The sequence below is a fragment of the Strix uralensis genome, chromosome 3 (assembly GCF_047716275.1).
Source record: "Strix uralensis isolate ZFMK-TIS-50842 chromosome 3, bStrUra1, whole genome shotgun sequence".
NCBI classification, from domain to species: Eukaryota; Metazoa; Chordata; class Aves; order Strigiformes; family Strigidae; genus Strix; species Strix uralensis.
The window spans coordinates 87,283,547-87,303,612 of NC_133974.1; the positions used below are offsets into that span (position 1 = coordinate 87,283,547).

At 36.2% G+C, this 20,066-nt stretch overlaps 1 protein-coding gene across 1 annotated transcript in view; it reads left to right on the forward strand.

The window, feature by feature from the left end:
- The window catches only part of FMN2 (formin 2), a 163,138-nt gene that overhangs the window by 63,125 nt on the left and 79,947 nt on the right, over window positions 1–20,066 (forward strand). Inside the window, exon 8 of the mRNA XM_074864615.1 lies at window positions 8,778–8,865. Coding sequence (XP_074720716.1) covers window positions 8,778–8,865 — 88 coding nt within the window. The remainder of the gene's footprint in view (window positions 1–8,777; window positions 8,866–20,066) is intronic.

Below are 20,066 nucleotides of genomic sequence, written 5' to 3' on the forward strand. Positions count from 1 at the left end.
TCCAAAGATTTTTTCCTAACCTTGTGCTGACAGTCTGAAAAACAGGGGCCAAGAGGAGAGAGGCAAAGGAAGATTAAGATGAGTAACTGGAGAGGAAGTGAAGAACTGAGGAGATCTGACAGGTGGAAATATGGAGCATGATAGGTCTGATTCTGTGTCACCTCTTATTCTGACTGAAGTAATTTCTCTCAGAAACTTCTTGGGAGCCTGGGGTATTCTTGACCTAGAAGTTCCTTTCAGTAAATAGTGGATCTTATCAAACATATGGTGTTTGACCCAAGCAAAGGGTGGAAACTTGCTCTTGGAGTGTCTTGTTCAGCTGTGCCATGTAGTTACAATACTAATTTGGGTTATATGACTGGATAGGATTTTTCGTAGGATCCTTTCAATAGCTAGTATGGACTGTGTGGAATGAGCACAGTTCAGAATGATTACTTAGGAAATGAGGCTGTTACCTGAGTAAAAAATGTTTTTATCAGTTGTTGCAGCACTTAAAAAGCATGTAATTAGTGAAACAGGAAGAAAAAGATAGACTCGTAATTAAGGCTACATACTCAAGGATGACACTAAATGCAATATTAAAAATGTACTTACATGGCAAACATTGGCCAGTGTGCACTAAATGGGTTCAGTGGAAAAGTGGCACAAAATCAGAAAATCTTGATATCACTGTCAGGATAATGAGTATACAGAAGGGGTTGAGCTGACTTGCATACATTGCTTTCCTAACTTTTGAATAGACATCTTAGAAGCCTTACTGATAATCCTCTAACTGTATTTTTGGAAAATAACATACATGTAACTGCAATGAACTTTTCAAGAGCAGACCATGTGTTTATAATTTATCATGTAAACAAAATAAAAATGTTAAAGATATTCTCATATGGAAAGTCCACTATTAATCTATTGACATTAACATTTGATCTTCAAGGTCTTTTCCAACCTAGATGATTCTGTGACTCTGTGATTTTAATCTCCCTCTTCCACCCCAGCAAATAAATAATAGGTTACTAAAGTTTCATTCTGTTTCAAAAGCCTTAGATGCAAACAAGATGTATCAATAAAACTGTTTAGTTAATGATTTCAGTATTTTTGAATTTTTAAGTTGAACATAAAGAAGCTGTGGTAATAGAATATCCCTAGAAATAAAATGCCACATAAATATAAATTGGTAAATAAGGTAAATGTCATATTCAGTTAACAGATAAACTTTTATTCATTAACAAGAAATGACATAAAGGGAAAAGTAATTTTCTGAAAAGGAGGGTTTATTCACTCTGCAAACAGTGGAGGCACTGTCTTAAGGAGCTTCCTGTATCCTCACTTCTTGATCTATTACCTGTGTCGATGGCACAACCATTTGCTGCGGTCATATGTACTCTCCAGAGATACAGTTTGGGCTCTGCTGCCCCCACAGACAGGAATATTAGAGGACTTGACTGATGCACCATTTTTATTTATACAAGCAAATAATTAACAATGTCATGAAGTTACTTATAAAATTAAATATCTCACTTATTTGGCTTGTAAGAATAATTTCCTTTATGAGATGCTGTATGAACGTGGTCTCTGTTTTTAACTCTCATTCTCTTCTTTATATGGCTTATTGCATATTTTGTTGTTATATTAATTGTTTTGTAACTGTACCTACAAAGTTCTCTTTGTTGTAAACATAGTTTTACCTGTCTGCATCTATTTATCAAATATCTCTACCTACAGTCTTCCCAGGTTGACATCCTCTGTTAACCACATGTATTTCTCATTCTTGTTTCCTTTCTGCTTTCTTTGGATCATGTATTTGAAAGTTTAGAAACAAACAAATGAGCCTGGCATCTAAAAAGCTGGCAAACTCATCTTGTGACATAAGAGCTCTGTGGGTTTCTCTGTTTTGTTCATGTATCCTTACTAGTACTGAAAGTTTCTGCTGATGTAATGGCCTGGTTTAGGTGCTGCTGCTGCTTACGGATTCCGTATGGGCGAGAAAGGTTATGTTCATTTCTTAACCAGAGGAGCCATGTAGAGTGTCTGACAATGGCCTCATTGTGTTTCTCTATGCTCTAGAAGACCTCTGCAGGGGAAGGTCTTACTGAAAATTTGTTCAAATAAAGAGAAAAATAGGCTTTGGGTTGGAGTGAGTGAGCTGCAGCTGTTCTGTGAGACTGAAAGCTGCATATCTAAAACACGTATCCCAGATTGTGAATACCAGCAGAAAGAAAGCTGCCAGCATGGGCTGTGTACAATTCTTGCTGTACCTGATGCTGTCAAATAGAGGTATCTTAGCTACAGCAATCTTTCCAGGGAGGCTGGCAATCTTGCATTACCATAGCCAGTAGTTCTACACCTTTTGAATACTTTCTTTTCCATCTCTCCATCGTGTTTCTGACTCTCTCAGTGCAAGGGCTTAGTGCAGCGGATGCTGTAGCATTGGATGACATCAAGGGAAGAAGAAAGGAAGAAAATATGGAGATAATAATACGCATTTCTTCTCCCATCTCTCTGTCGACGTTGATTTTGTTAAGGAGGCAAGAACCAACACTTTTACTACAGTAGTTTTTAAATCTGATCAAGAAAACTCAAATTGCTTCAGAATTAGATATGCATATGGATTGAATGTTTCACCTAGAAATTAGTTTAGTACAGTGGTCATCGTGATTTAGTAAAAAAATCACTGTGTAACTTAAGTGTGAAAGTACCTGTCTGTGTTACTATCAGTTCCTAGCTGACTTACAAGTTAAAGTTTTTTACCATCAGCATCAAAATCAAAGTTTTAAGATTAAGTAATTTTTTTATTTGTAGAGAAGTATTGATTTTGCAGATTTTTTTGCTTATGGCTATATTTGGTTACTTAGTGCTGACTTCAGTACAAACAGCAAAACCAAAAAATTTGTTATTCATTTGGAGTAGGTACAGTGAAAAATGTCATACCTTTGACTGTGATCATATGTCCCCCTTTAAAAGTGGCAACACTAAATCTTTTACAGCATGGGTTTGGGCTTTTTTTGTTTGTTGCTGATATCTCCTACTAGATGTCATAATGGGTTCTCACCTTTCTTGGGGTTTGGGTTTTTTATTTGCATTCTTTACCCTTTACTCAGTCCCCCCTCTTCTTCCATGTCTGTCTCCCTGATTTGATATGCTAATTTTTTTATAAAATAACTAAGACTGTTAATTTAAAACATATTTGGGCATGCAATATGTTTTGCACAAGTTTGCAAAAAATGTGTGTAATTGCATGCCTAATTTGAGTACAGTGACAAGATTGTTCAGCAATTAAGCTGCAAAAACCACCTGCTGAGTGCATTGCAGACCATGCCTGCAAATTCTGGCTTTTATACAGAGTTTCTAAGGAAATTTTAGCTTTTGGGGAGTTATTTTTTTAAGAGTTTATATTGTAGCATCTGAACATACATTTGCATTACTAACCCACAGAGACATTTTGACAGTTACAAACATAAGATCTAAAAAGATAGGAACTAAACTATAGGTACCCTGGTCCTTTAGCAGATGAAAGAAGGAATAGCTACAATTGTGGTACATAACAATGAGCTAAACTGTCAAAGAGGAGTTTTAGGTATGGAAAAAAAAAAATCCTTGTGACCTATTTTTAAACTAAAGATTTAAACTTTGCTATTTAAGGACTGGAGTAGGAAATGGAGATAAAGTTAGAATATTGTTGTTATTTTTTATTAAGGAACACTTTAAAATTGTTCAGCCTCCTGTTGAGGAACACACTGCTTATGTAACTTACTACTGTATGTCTGAATCTAAGCAATCTAAGTATTTTTCTGTCTAATGTCATTAGTGAGGAATATTGACTGAGGTAGCAATCTCTTAGTAAAAGATTACTTCTACAGTAATAGTTTTATGATATTCATTTCAAACAATACTATTTTAGTGATAAAACCACATAAAAGGCCATGAACTGCTTCTCTTTGTTAAAAGCTTTACGAAAACACAGTACAGTAATAGATAAAATGAATGAAAAGTAAATATTAAGTTTAATCTTTACCCTCAAGCATAAAGTTACAGTATCCACAAACTGGAAGACATGTCTTCTTGGTTGCACTAGTTTGCATTGCATGGTAGCAGCTTGCATCTAGAAGTATATGACAAAGAGAATTTTGAAACCTTAGGTAACTTCTTATAGATTGTGAGAACCTTCAGTGGGGAAAGTAACCAATTAGTTTGCAGAGGGGATTCCAGGTTTGATTAGGATAGGAGACAGAGAGGTGCTTAAAATTACACTTTATGATTGATGTTCTGTGGTTTGTGATAAAAGTTGAGTTCAGTTAAAGCATTATGTGCCATCAGCATGGATATTCTGTTATCCAGCCAGGGACTGGGTGTTGGTTTTGGGTGTTTGGTTTTCTTTTTGTCAGTATCAAGTAGAAATGTTTGATGTCCTATTGTACCAAAATGACCTCACTACTTGAAGTAGTTCCTGTTTCCACTCCCACATTTGCCATTACACAAAACCCCCCACTCATAATAGCACAATATTATTCTGTTATATCTGTAAGAAGACAAGGATATATAAATGGAAAGATATGATGGGTCCAGCTCTGTCATTGTCAGTTTTACATTTGGAATACAATTGAATCCACAGAAAAGATGTGTTGTCACAGTGCCTAGTGAGGAGGTGACTGCATTACTGCCCTGATCCTGTCTCTTAACATCTTGTTTGGAACTGTGAGGTTTCTTCATCCTCTCTGCAACAGTTACAAGCTATATGCCTTTGTACAGTGGAGTTTCCTGCATATGACTTTTTGCAACATACAGTAGTTTTTTCTTAACTAGTGAGAGCCTCAGGATAACTTTGCTTAATGCTGGCAGTCAAAATCAGAACCAGAGAGCAAGAATCATTGCAAAATTCCATGCATTAACTAAATATTATTCTGGGGAAAGGGAATCATTGTATTTTTGCTTCGGGGTTCTCATCAAACATGTGTCTTGCATTACCTTTCACTAAATATCTCTTTGACTGCTTTTGCTTGTGTTTAAATAATCAGGAACAAATTTGGCATGTAGTTTGTTTACTGCTTAACAATGGGGACCGCTCAACAATTAGAAAGTTTGTCCTAGACTTCAGGCTGCAGATAATATCTTTAGCTTCCTTTTTATTTATTTTTTTTTAATATTTGTTTAAAGCAGAGTTCCAGAATCCAAACTAAAAAGGAGCTGCATATTGTTTCTGAGGCTTTAGATCTTGTAGAGATTGGATTTATCAAACTTTTGTTGTTCTGCCTTTAAATGGCGTCACTCGTCTGTAGCCTGTAGACCCAGACCACGCAGTTGATTTATTTTATTGTTTTATTTTTAAATGTGGGAATTGCCTTAGGCATTTATGCTAATATTCATATTTTCTGAATTAGTGTTGTATTGTTGCAGCCATTCTATTGGAGGAAACTATAGTATTCATGCAAGTGACTGAAATGGGAATGAAATGCATAATAGAGTTTAGTATAAAAGTTGACATAAACCCTACATTTTAAATAAAGCCAGACAAAACTGGTAGCTGCTACATAAAAACACTTGATCTGTTGCTGTTCTGCACACATTCACCTGACAGTCATACTCTTGGGTACTTTTTTGATTTTTGGCAGCAAAGACAACCTATTCTTCACAGGGAGAGTTCCATCCCGCCCCCCCCCCCCCCCCCCCCCCCCCTGGTTGCCGGCAAAATGTGGCACTCAGTAAATAATTATTCTTCTGCCCATCAGCTCACTTTCAGAAGCAGCAGCTGCTTCTTCCTGCTAACTTTTAGGCCAGATTCCTCTTAGAGCACAGGACTTGAAGGGACTTATTAGGCCACTAAATCTGGTCCTGTAGCATTGACAAGAAACATGCCCCCTAAGAAATCACATTCTAGCCTTCTTCATAATAATATAGTTAATTTATTTAGTTCTTTTTTTTTCTAATGTGGGTCCCCTTGCTGTATTTGTAGACCTGATCTCAGTAGCTCTCTGTGCTTTAGATTGCTGATGGGTGGTAGAAACAGCAATTTCACAGTTTGAAGCAAATATAGTAGTATATGGGCGCTGACACCATTAGAAGAGGGAGAGTCCCAAGAACAGACTCCAGATTATCTTTTCTCTTTGGGCCTCCAAGGGAGAACAGCGTAGTTCTGCTTCCTTTGGAAAGGGCAAGTTGTGGACCCTTCCTTGGTCCTGGCTACAGCCACACCTGAATGCAGTTGTAACATTGTTTTGGGGAAGACCACTTAACAAGGGTATTTTACTCTCTGTTTTCTTCTTTTGTTTTGTTCTACTCCCTAGCCAACATAGTAGCTTGCATCAGTTCCATTTATACTTCATGTTTGCAGAATATGAGTGACAAGAAATGTACACACTTATTCTAGATGAGCTGTTGCCACTTTATGTGACTATTGTTATTTCCTTATAGGACTTTTGGAGTGGGTTTGCATTCACTTTTTAATTCACTTTTTTTGTCAACTTTGGGATAGTTTTCTTGTTCAAAACAAAATCAACAAAGGACTCCCTCTATATGTTGATGACAGCAGCAAGCTTAAGTTGTTCTATTATTGTGAGATGTTTCAGAGTTGAGCAAAAGTAATAATGGTGGGGGCTGGAATCAACAGTTTCTCCAACATCTTCCATACTGCATTTAGTCTTGTCAGTTGTTTGAGTGGACAGCTTTAAGGAGAAGGTTTTGAACTTTTATTATGTAACATACCACATTGTTTCTTTGTGATGTCCTGTCTCTTCTGGAAATACGGTTTGCTAGCAAGACCAGTTAAAGAGTTTCTGTTCTTTTTGAAATTTTGTATCCACTTTTTTTTTGTTTGGTTGTTATTAGAGATGTACATTGCAATGTAATTGTTAGAAAGACTTGGTCTGTACTTTGCTACCCAAGATCTATTTTGTTTTGTGGCTGCAAAGAAGTAAATAGATAATATCTTCTTTTTACAACAAGAAATTCTCACGCTATTTGTCACAACTTTATCTCAGTTCCAGGTTTAAATGAGATTTATGTTCCATTTAAAAAATATTTAGAGCGATTATAGCCTATTAGAAGGATAGTGTGGGATATCCTAATTATAGTTTTATTAATTACGTTAATTTTCCCTTTGAATTCAAAAAATCTGACTATCATATCCTATTTCAGTCCATTTTACTTCAATTTTAAATTCCTAATAATATATTGCATGGATTAGACAATTGCATAGGAATTTCTTGCTAATTTCTGACAGATGACATCAATAGCTATGCCTTGAATTTAAGTCTTTAACTTTGTGAACAAGTTACAACACACTTGGTTTCTAAAGGTAAAATTTTCAGTTCATGAGCAGAATGCTGTATTTTCATTTCACTGTAACTAGTTAAGAATCTAAGAGGAAACGAGGATGAAATACCTTCATGTTCAATGGTTATGAAGGTTTAAGGGGAAAAAAAAAGTTAATAAAATGATTGGCCAGCTGACCACATCCTCAGAAAAGCTATACTGCAAGCACCATGAGTTTCTCAAGTTTCCTTTCCTAAGCAGTCTCAGTGGCAGAGTTCTGGGTCAGGCTTTTACTTCTCTTCAACTGCTGCTCAAACATTAACATACAAACCTGTGTCTGAAAACTTAAACGAATCAAAGCTAGCCACAGGACAAACATCTTGTGGGTACTTTTATGGCTTTTTAAGATGCGAATTGGATCATGACATTCTTTACTCTGGCTAAATTAATTCTTTTTCTAATCTCATCTCTACTAATTAATTTCTAGATAATTTTGCCAGTGGGACTGATATCGGTGTTAAGATGGGAATAGTGTAACTTGAAAAAATATGTGTATGTTTCCTGACTGCAATGTAAAAAGAACTTGAACTTACATTCTAATTATCTTGATTTTTTTCTTTCCTCCAAGTGATTCACAAAGGTTTTCTTCAGTGTGTTTAGTACAGTGTAAAACTCAGCAACATGAGTAGATTAAATATCAACCCCTTCCATGTATGCAAAGGTTGTAACCCTGCATTTGAAAAGTACTTCATCTAGAATCATGTTGTTTTTACAGATAAGGGCCCTTTCCTGGCATTACTTGCTTCTCATACCAATGATGTAAAATTTACAGTAAGCTGAATTCAAGCAGCTTAGAGCCCTGTGGAAGACAGTCTGTGAATTACTTGTTGCTTTTATGTTTGCAAAGCAAATATGTATGAAAGTGTATTTTAGTGGCTAATTTTAACCCCCTAAAGCAAGACATTTTGATGGCTTGATTTTTTTTCTTTGTTTACTTAAAAAACAAAAAAGCTTTGAGACCTTTTATATTCCCTAAACGTGATCAAAGAAAATCCCAATATGTACATGGTTATTTTGCTTTTTAAATAAAATTCATATTGGCGCCTACTACGTCAAACATTCAAATAAAATACAAATTCTCACAGTTTTAACTTACATCAAAGATGGAAATCATTGTGTGGTTTTGGAAACCAAAGCAATTCCAAGATACACAGTTGGAATTTTTTTTTTATATGACAGCCTGTTTCATACACTTAGTAACATCAGCGTGAAGTTGTAAGTGTGCATCCTAATGAAGGAGGAGGTCTAGGAGAACTTTTATAGTGACTTTTAGGATTAAGATTCAACTAGGTGACACAGTTACTTACACTTGTGATGGATATGCAGCAGACAAACTTAAAAAATAATCAAATTACTCATTTTTAGATGTGCATATAGACTACAAGGTACTATTTCTTGAATTTGTTGTTAGTAATGTGAAATATCTTGTACATTTTCCTGCAGATTAATACTAATAGTTGGGTTTCTTTTGGCAGGTTGTCAAGTTGTTAAGTAACAAAAGATCTCAAGCTGTCGGAATATTAATGTCTAGCCTTCATTTAGACATGAGGGACATTCAGCATGGTAAGTGAAAAAAGTATGGTTGATTCTAGCTCAGATCACTTCATTAAAAACAACTAGCATTTCTGTATTATTTACTTTTGATATGTAAAATAATAAGAGGCTTTTTTACACTATTTTTCTGAAAGTAGTTATTTCTGACATTTATTTTCCCCTTTCTAGTAACATATTCCCTTGTCCCATAAAGAAAATAAAACTGTTTATTTGCAGAATTGCCATCTATATTTTTTGGCATCAGTTATCTAAGTGATATAAAAGAGAGGCACTTTGATTTTGGTGTTTCTGAGGAAGAAAGTGTAATGTGTTGTTTGTTTTAATTCAGATAGCCTCAGGACATATCCAGAAAAGTGAATTATAGCATTTAATTGGTTTGCTATATAAAATAGTTCCTGTATTTGGATTAGCACAAACTGTGGAGTTCTTTCAACTTCAACAGCATTTTTTATGAAGGGAGATCTTTTGGGGGAGTGTAATAGTTTTCACATTTATGCTAAGAGACAGTAGTGCACAAAGGTGAAAAGTGGAACTGCATTTATATTCAGAGCATCCCTTATGTTTCCCAAAGGCTTTGGATAGATTTGAAGCAGATTGAATTATCCTGTGAAGTGCCAGCCTATCTATTAAATTAATGTGGTTTCAAGTATAACACAGACTTCACAAATCATAAAAACATCTTGTGAACTTTCTAGGCTACATATTTACAGCCATGCATTCAGTTTACTATGGTTTGCTTATTTTGTGAAATTATTCATAAATAGAACAAATTTCAGAGCATTCTGTCAGCTAGTGAGTAACTCTTAATCACAGTTTTAAGCTTCTATTAAACTGTTTTGATGGTTACTAGACTTCCTCAAGCTGAAGCACTTAAGATGGTAGTCATAGAGCAAGGCGCCAGTACTGGCGCCAAGAAGTACTTGGTATTTCCAAAGCTGGCAGATGTAGTTCGGTTAAGTCATAGAGCAAAATCTGAAAACAATGATATGGTCCTTTCCTTCAGTCAAATATTCAACTTGGTTTCAGTTAATAATGAGAACCTTATGAACAAAGGAGTCCGCCTAACATCTGTGTCTGTGGTAAAGCCAACACAAGTTCATTGAAAATTTGCTTGCTTAACATGCAACGCTAACAATAACATGGCATGAATGTCAGTAGTTGAAGGGGTCAAACAATATTATGCTTAACCTTTATCCTATTACAATATTAAGCACACATGATCATCTAAGAGCTGTGTGCAGATTTTGTATATTCCTCTTTCAGTGACTGTTTTCTAAAACCAGAAGTCTTTGCAAAGGGGAACTTAGTGCTCTTATTCCCTTGCTGTGCAGACATGATTGAACAAACATGAGAGAACTTTTGTCTGATGGGTGAATTTGTGGAAATGGTTGGAAGATCCTGGTGTTAAAAATGGGGGGGGGGGGGGGGGGGGGTTAAGAACATAAAATGGATGTGGAGAAAAAGTGGTGAAGAGCAAGAAAGAAATTTGCATGGTGGGGGCAAGGAAAATAGAGATCTTGCCAAGAAGTATTTCTGGCATCAGTCACCGAGTGAGTCTCTGAGTGATCTAACCATAGAGCCCATGAAGAAATTATAAAATCACAAGCCCAAGTATTTAGCTTCACCTTTATGTATGCACTATTTTTACTTGCTTGTTAAAAAGTAAATGTTTTACATATTTTTGAGTTTTAGGGCTTACTGGTTTATCTGCTGCAATTTGAATATGCTAATGAGACCGTACTATCAAAAATTAAAATAATGTTGATGAGTGCATGCATTAGCAAACTAGACTAGTTGATATATTTGCATCTTTATACATTAAGATTTAAGAGGTGAGACAATAACTACGGCAAAAAATGTGATCAGTAGTCTTTGTCCCATGGTTCAGGGTTTAAGAGTGGTTTTGCGTTTTTGCCATGTTTAATGTACTGTGATGTGTACATTTACCCAAATCTCACTGAGTACAACACAAGCAATATGCTTTCATAAATTTGTAAGCTAGTCAAATGAAATTCCACACCTGTCCCGCCCCCATCCCCAATTTGTGGTAGTAGGCAACTTTCTTTATAGACTTTTCTTGTAAATATACCCTATATTACATCCCACAGATATGCTTTATATGTAGTGTTTATGCAAATTGCAGAAGAATTGTAATTTTTTTTAGTTCCTTTTTTTTTTTTAATTGGCCATAGAAAAACACCCAGAAAGAGAGAGAAACTTTCAATGCAATGTGGTATTCAGTCCATTTCTTGGTTTGCATGCTATTGTGTTTTATTTTTCTAATGGTTTAGACAAATTTCAAAGCATTACAGGAACAGAAGGGAAAACAATTGTGCTGGGTATTAATTCACCTAATAAATTTAGGATTTGAAGTTTTAATTCAACTTGTGTTTAACTGAAGAGCTTAAAATAACTTGAACCTGGGCAAATGTTGTATTTAATGTCTTGTAAAATTCTTTTTGTTTGGTTGGGTTTTTTTGGTGTGTTTTTGCTTGCTTTTTAAGATATAAACCAATGGTGAAATATTATCTGCAAGAAACAATCCCTGATGAAAGATTGTTTTGGGAACTTGAAAATTCAAATCATTTATGATATTTTGTTAACTAATCTTTAACACTTTGCTACTTCTTCATGCGTGTGTGATCAGATGGCATTTAAAGGAAGATCTCAGAATATTGTATTATATGCTAAATAGCTTTGATGATATCCTTGTTAAGTGTCTGCTTGTAGTATCCTTGTATTTGTCTGCTCCTGACTTTGAAATAAGTTTAGTAAGACAAACTCGCAAACCCTGGCTGCTTTTAAAATATTTTTACAGTGTGGAAGGAGTAGTTGTAATAATCAGAGCACATTTGTACTGAACTCTAGTATGTCTTTCTAGTAGTGCTTTAAAGTAGGGTAGGTTGATTTTTGTTGTTATTATGGGGGGTTTTTTAGTAGATTATAATTGCTAACAGAACTCCCAGTTATTTTACACAGTCTAGGCTAGAACTGTAAGAAATGTTGGTCTCTTTAGTCGCAGTGCCATTTCTCTATGTTATTAGTATAAAAATGAGTCCTCTTCTCATGGTTTCTCTGGTTTCACACAAGGTTTTACTGACGCCTATTTTTTACAATCATCTATCAACTATGCAAAACACTTTATTCAGGCATTTTGCTTGCTTTTTTATTTTTGCTACACCGCAAATATCCTTTATCCAGTATTATGTTCCCACTGGAAATATAGCTGTATTTGGCTTCATGATACAGCCAAAGCTTAAGAAATGCCAAACAAGCACTTCTTACATTTTTTTGCTTTTTTCTTCCTAGAGAAAAGACTTTGATTTTAACATTAGTATTTTGGGTTTTTTTCTTAACGTTGCAGAGATGTAATGTGTGTTTAAATTAGAGATCCAACAAGACTCCAGTTAACTGCATATAATAATCTATGATGAACACCCTATACATTAATATATAATTGCATGTTAAGCCTTTGTCCGCATTTAGGGACCATATCTCTTAAATAAGATATCTCTTATTTATTTCAATAGAGTTGTCTGTCATCACATGAAATGTAACAACTGTTTGAAATTGTAGCTATGTTCCAGAGAATAGGGTTGTCAGTGCCCTTCCCCAATCCCCTTGCTTATAAAGATACAATGTACCCTCTTCAGTGTATAAACTTTAATGCCTGTTAACAAGTACAGTAAGAAAAGCAAAAAATTCCTCTGTGTGTGTGGAAAACATAGAAGGAAAAAATTAAACTGAAGATGTCAGCTGGAAGAAAAGCAAATTTTATATTTCATGCAGATAAATATTATATTTACTACACAGTCAGATTTATATCTACTATTTATTTCCAAAATGGAAATTAATGTTTTGTTCACTAAAATCATCTTGGTCTGAGCGTGCCTTGTAAATATTCAAAGTAGAAGTCTGGCAAAAACAGCGTATATAATTTTATGTCTTTTGAAGTTGTCTGTAATCTTTTCCAATTCAGTAACTTTGTCTTAACAGGGTTTATGATTTCGGGCACTGTGTTACCTCTGGCATGGCTGCAATACTCTAACTATATTTCTGTAAGGTTTTGCATAGCACCTTGTGGTTGTCCTGGCTCTGTTGGAAGTAGTTTGGAGACTTCTGCCTCTGAATTTTGGACCACCTTTCTCATATCCTCATTTAATAAGTCATTTTCCCCCCCTCTGAGATACTGGTAATCTACAGAACTTGATGGAGCTACCTATCCCACTCTGATAATTTAAAAAAACAAAACAAAACAAAAACCAAAAAAAACCCAACAACAAAAAAACAACCCACAAATATATGGAAGACCAAGGCTCTCTCCTTCTCATTGTTCGTCAGTGATACTAGGAAAGGAGGTTGTATAGAAGAATGTAATAAGAAAAATAGTTATGGAAATGGCAGGCAGATTCACCTAACAGCTGGTAAAACCCAACCTTTTAATCTGGATTTGAGATTATTTTACTGAAAGTTGTATTTGCAGCAGAAATTGCTCTGCTAATAGAATTACAACTTTGAACAACACACGTATCTTCTGCCCTGAATTCCAGACCGATGTGCAGGAAGTGAATGCACTTAAAATGTTAGTGGGCAAAATAAATGTTTATTCTTTAGTATTTGGCTAATAGTGACAAAGGAACATGAGAAAATCATGGTTTTGTTTTCTTACTTGACTGCTCACACAGACACTTAGAAATTATGAGCTAGGAGAGACTTTGTCAAAGGTTAACTGAATTATTTCACTGGAGGAGGAGGATGAAATGTCTCTTATGTTGCAGTATTTAAATGTTCTGTGCAGCAGTTCTTCACACATTGAAGTATCATGTAGTCTAGGTCATAGGTCCAAGAGGTGTCCTAAATGGAAAGCAATCACGAAAGAATGACTCAACATCTGGAAAATAACACACAATTAGTTTATGTTATGGAAGGTCTAGAAGTGATCTGAGCATTATTTATCCTAATAACAATGTATGTGTATAAGCATAATAATTTGAAACTCATAATACTGAAATATTTGTCAAGAATGGGTATTTTCCTGAAAGACATTTTACTGTTTAAACAAGTTATGAGGACAAAATAATATATGATTGGATCAAGTTCTTTGGACATTGTTATACTGGAAGGTAAACCAGCTGCCCAAAATTGTTCTTTTGACCACTGAAATTATGAAAAAATCCTGGACATAAGAAGATATATAGAACACTTTATCTGTCAGGTGGCAAGTGTGTATTTCTTTAATAAAGGCATGATCCATAAAGTGATTATAGTCAGTGCAGGTTAATCATAAAGTCTGAATTTTTTCCTATTAGTTCTGGTTTATTAATTGAGAATTGAAATTCTTTAAACATTATTTTCTTAATCAAATATTGTGCATTCAGACACCTAAACACTTAAAAAATTATGGCTTAATCTTCCCCTCTGATAGCTTTTTTTAACATATGTTTAGATTCTTCTGAGACACCACCAAGGAAAGATTGGTTGGTTCAGCGTTTTTCTATCCTATAAACTAACACTTCCTTGAAACTTCACACCATAATCCTGTCTTATTTCTCTGTTTCTTCTTAGCCTTATGCTACCATACTCATTACACTACGCCTGCTGCTAGATTGCAAGCTTACACATTTTATTTGCTTATAATTACTTTACAAGCTCCTATTGTGAAATTATTGGTAAGGAAAACAATGGAATACACAAAATTACTTTTATAAAAGACAGACTAGAGTTAAATTAGAGTGCCACACATATGTATTGCTGCAAATGTTTCTATTGCTTTGATGCTGTTAGTATGCCCACAGTGTTCTGTGCTGAGCAGCTGAAAGTGATTCTGGAGCCCTTGTCTGGCCATTCCTGCCAGAGGCAGCTAGTGAGGAAGGACAGCGAAGGTCCTTGGAGACAGGTGGGGTTTCTAATGGATGTGGCATAAACCCCTGAGCTGTGGGTGAACGCCCTGAAAGCCAGTCCTGAGTATTGAAAGCATGCCTCAAGTTCTCTTTCTATCCTTTGAGATTTTCTCAAGCTTAGTTCACAGTGACCAGAGGCCAATAAAGCAATAGCAGCAGTTGTTAAGGAAAAAATACAACCTCAGTTATCATTTTCTTTAAGTATGTATGCAACACGTTGTCCTGGTTTCAGACAGAAATATTCATACCGCCAAGAAGGGAACCAAATGTTTTATGCAATACTTCCTTTTGGAATTTACAATTAAAAATAAATTTATAGAATTAAACCAGTTTTCTATAATGCAAAATACATTTTAAAGAAGTTAGTTTTTTTTAAATGAGGAAAATCATATTGAGTTTTTCCACAATATTTGAATCAGCAGAGACTAATTACTGCCACATTGGATAGTTTGGATAATTAAAGATTTTTGTTGTTGTTAAGAACATATGAATGTAATTTAATAGAGAAGTTTTGTAAGAAACTGTAACTGCATTGTTTGTCTGTTGTTTCAGTTGAAACAGTTTATTTTTTTTCTTGGAAGTCTGATTAACTTTGAAACTTTGAGAGAAAAGTTTTAGGAAAGTTCTGTTCTCCCAAAAGAAAAAATCAGTACTATTATTTCTCATTTGTTTACCATGTAGTCACTCATAAGAGGGTTGATTACAAAATTCTAAGCATAAAAGCAACAAAATGTATGCTATTAGAATTAGTACCATGCAAAAATTGGGGAAAGAGAGGGAGAAAAAGAGCACCTGGTCTTTTTTCCATAGCAGAAATATCTTCCAGTGGTCATACTTTTATACATTGCTGAACTACAGAGAGATTTTAGCATTATGAAAATAAGGAAAGGCTTATTAATTGACTAAGACCTTTCAATAAGTTGCACATTTTTTCATTAAGTCAAAAGGTTTAGGAGAAAACTCAATTGTAATTTGTTCATGTGTGTGTTTGATTTGAATACACTTCTACACACAAAAAAAAGTATTAAAAAGATAACACCACTTACATATAAATAGCTGTTAAAATCTAATTTAAATGCAAGGTAGTTAAAATGCAGACTTAGTAAAATTTGTAAGGTGAATTTTTTTTTACATTCAGTGTACCTATTTTTACTGTTTTTCTTATCACTCCTCTTTTAAGGGACCAATTAAAACTATATGCTATATTTGATCAAATGGAGATCTATCTAGTTTAGTAACTGATATGTGTGGATAACCAGGGGGGAGATGAGTGGCACTGACTGATCATTATGTAATTTTTATAGATCTCTATGTTATCTTTTTGCAGTCGTTGTCTTTCTCCGAATTGAAAAGTTTGTTGGGAATGAATTTCATACACGTTGTCTATTTTGACTTTTCCTTGTCACCAGTCTATGATCCACAGCTCTCTTTGCAAACGAGGTGACTAACTCTGTGTGCTATTTTCAAGATTTGTGTGTCATACGCCTATGCCATGTTATCGCAACATCTTCTATTTCAGGCTCCATTTTTTCCTCTATTGTTACTGACATTCTGTTTGCCCTTTAATTGTTGCTAAATAATGAGCTTATGTTTTTCAGAGAACTACAATGACAAAAAATCTGAGTATCTTTTCTGGGGCTGTAGTTGCTAATTTTGTATCCATCACAGTGTTTTTACAGTTTGGGTTCTTTTTTTTCCATCTACTTTGTATGTATGGACACTGAATATTTGAGAGATTCTTTTGCACATGTTTGTGGTCAGCTTTTATTATCTACCAGCATTACCACCTCACATACATTAAACAGCACAGGACCCTACAAAGATCCTAGTAAGGCTCCACTGCTACAACTCCATATTGATCATTCATTTTTGTAATTGATTTCCTATTTTTTTGAGCAGTTCTTATTTTTAACCAGAGTAGACCTTTCCTATTATCCCACAACAGCATTTTTTTTTTTTCTGAAGCCTTAGGCAAGGACTGTGAGGAGCTTTTTGCAAACCCAGTATCAGTGTGATCACTCCTACCTGTGCCTTTGACTCTATTAAAGCAGTACTATTTAATTTGTTGCTCATGAGGTAGCATGTCATTTTGTAGTAGACACTCTCTCATTACATTGGTTTATCTGTATGTTCTTTTAAAAAGTTGATCTTCCTTATAATACACAGACATTTTCCAGGCACAGAGGTTAGACCAACTGGTTTGTAGTTTCCAGCATCATCTTGGGAATCCTCTTAAAATTTGTATTTGTATGTTCTGAAACTGGTTGAATTTGAGACGGTGCCCAAACATGCTGCTTGAGAAGTACAGAACTTGTCCAAGAACCTGTTTGACCTTTTCTGTGGTTGTGAATCCTAACACAAATACTTTTTAACCTTTTCTGATTCTCATTCTTTTGTGCTCTTTTTACAGCCAGATTATCTGCTTGCCCAACTGTTCCCTGTCAGGCTTCATACATCTGATGTGTTAGAAAGCAGTTTTATTACTAGCTTTATGCATTTGGCAAGTTGGATTTAGACCTTTTTGTTCTTGTCCAATTTACATTTAACTTACAAGATTTCTTGCTTTTCTGTTTTCTTTGGCTGTTTTTCACTTTTTGAAGAGTATCTTTTATTTATGGGTTGTCCCCCGTGCTCTTATGTTTAATCATGTATATGGTTTTGAGGAGTAGGAATACTGGGGATGTGAAAAGACTAGGGGAAGAAAGGGTGCTTTTGAATTTTTCAGTTGATTCATTTTTTTGTCTGAACCTCTAATGTAGTGTCTGTAAGCTTCCTTCTGATCTCCAAGCTTTTTTACCCTTTAAACTGGTTTCTCATTTTAATGTAATTCATCCTTGTAAAGTCTAATTTTATGGTGTTATTTTAAAAAAAAAATCTCTTTCCCCTGTCCTATAAGAAATTTCATTTAAGACTGTTACAGTGTCTCCAACTGTTTTGTACACTATTCAGAAATAAATCAAATACTGTTTCTCTCCTTTCTGCCTTTGCTTTGAGTAATAATTGCAATATCCTTAGACTCTGCACGATGTCTCAAAAATATACTTAACAGAATAAACCTTCTTGCTATTACGGTTTCTATGTTGCATATTATCTTACAGCTTTTACCATTTAGAAATCATTATTAACATGCTTGTTGAGTGATCTGTAATAGGGTACTAACTGTTTTTTTTCTATTTAGGCATGAACTCCCAGATTAGGGAATGTGGTGAATCTGTTACAACCGATTGCTTTATCTTAACTGATTCATGCAACGAATTCAGTATTCGTTGCCACTCTTCTGCAGTAACCAATAATAGCACCTTATAGAGCCTTCTGTTATGAGTGTCACACTGATTATCTTCCTTCTGTTAGTTTGCAACAGCCATTAAATCCATCAGTAAATAGAAACTTGCCCGTTGCAAATGTTAGGTGCCTGGAAACTTTATGGAAACGCATCAGTTAGGCAGCCTGGACTTCATCTGCTGAGTTCTGCTTCTCGGGGTCATTTTCCTCGCTCATCTCCCTCGGTGTATACCCGGACTTACTTCCCTCCCTCCCTCCCGCCAGGTGCGGGCCGCGCCAGCCCCCGCCTCACCCGCCAGACGCGCCGCTGCGGCCGCCGGCGCCGGGCGCCTCTCCCCATGCGGCCGGCGGCCGCCTCCCCGCGGCGGGCCCGGCCCCCGCCCTGGCCCCGGCCGGCCCCGGGTCCCCGCTTCCAGCAGCAGGTGGCAACAGCGGCCCGCGTTGCTGGCGGCGGCGGGAGCTCCGCGGCCCATTCCCGGGCGCCGCCGGCCCGGCTGGGTGCGGAGCGGAGCCCGCACCAACCCTGCCCCGGCCGGGCTGAGCCGGGCGCGGGGCTCGCCCTTGTGGCTTCGCCCCGCTTTCCGGCTTTGGCGAGGCGCAGCTTCTCGGCAGACTTCTCACCCCGGGGATCCGCTGTTAAAAAGTAGTTCTGGGTGTAAGGAAGGGAAAGAAAGGGTGGTGCGGAGGTGGGGAGAGATTTGTTTGCTGTACCCATCCATCACCGTGGTAGGTAGGGTAAGAAACAGTGCAGGGGAAGGTAACGGGTGTCTACCGCAAATGTTGTGGAATATTTAGTCAGAGAGCCAGCTCTTCCTCATGCTGGAGCTGTTGTGTTGGTGTTCTCTGAGGTACCTGGGTTTCTCCCACTTTTTCCTCTTCTTTTTCTTGTTTTGTCATGATCCCTAGGCAATGAAAGATTGCTGTTCCACGGGAAACCTCCCCAAGCGGTATGTGTTAGATACTATTTCAGTGTAATATGTCTTCTGTCTCTAGTGATGCTGCGATTGCTTTAGCTACCTGGTCACAAAATACAGCTCAATGGCATTGAACCGAACCAATACAGAGTGCTTCTTGTAATTTTGAAGTCCTCAGTAGGCCAAATGCAGTCATGATACTGAAATAAATACACATGGGGGTTCCAAATAATGTTGTTGGTTTTTTTTTTTTCTTAGAATGTCTATATTTTGGTTTTCCACATATCCAGGCATTTGGTTTTGTTGCAATCCCAGCCCTTATTTCCTTGAGTTATTAATACCAGCTTTTGAGAAACACTTTGGAGCGTGAAAAGAGATGAAACTTAAACCATAAACATGCATCCTTCTGCCCTCAGTTATCACAGTATTGTGATTTAAATTAGCAAAGCTGTGTCATCTGTCATCTACCTAGCCAAAAATCTTTTTGCATTATTTTCATAATCCCATCACACTTAGAATATGGACTAAATATCACAAGATCATTACATCATTTTCTTAGCATCTGTAGCTCTTTAATACTGTAACTTCAGAATATTTGGTGAAAGGCTTAACGTGCGTTAGTATGATGAAAACCCTGGTGTTTGTCCAGGCATCAGACTGGGCAGACATGTAGAATACCAGGCTACATCTAAACTGCTCTCTGCTGTGCCAAAACCAAAATTTTAATTTGATTTGGAGAATAAATTGGAGTATGCAATTCTATTTCAGTGAGATACTACCATCTGATAGACGGAGAGGGAAATTTGCTTTTGAAAGGAAACCTCTAAAATGTTTTGCATTTGTAATTCTTGAGGAAGACAATTTGTGTTTTGACTTGTGACTGCAACAGTTGACTGTACAGCAATTATGGGGACTTGATTTACCTGATTTCTGAATCCCAGGAAGTTTCCATGTATTGTTTTCTAACTAGCTCTACTACTACAGGTACTGATATCATTGTACATAACTGGCTAGCTTGAACCATAAGCAAGGAAAGCTTGTTTCTGAATGATTGTTCACGTGTTCATGACTGGAGAAACTTGCAGTACTTTCTGTTGTAAATAATCAAAAGGTA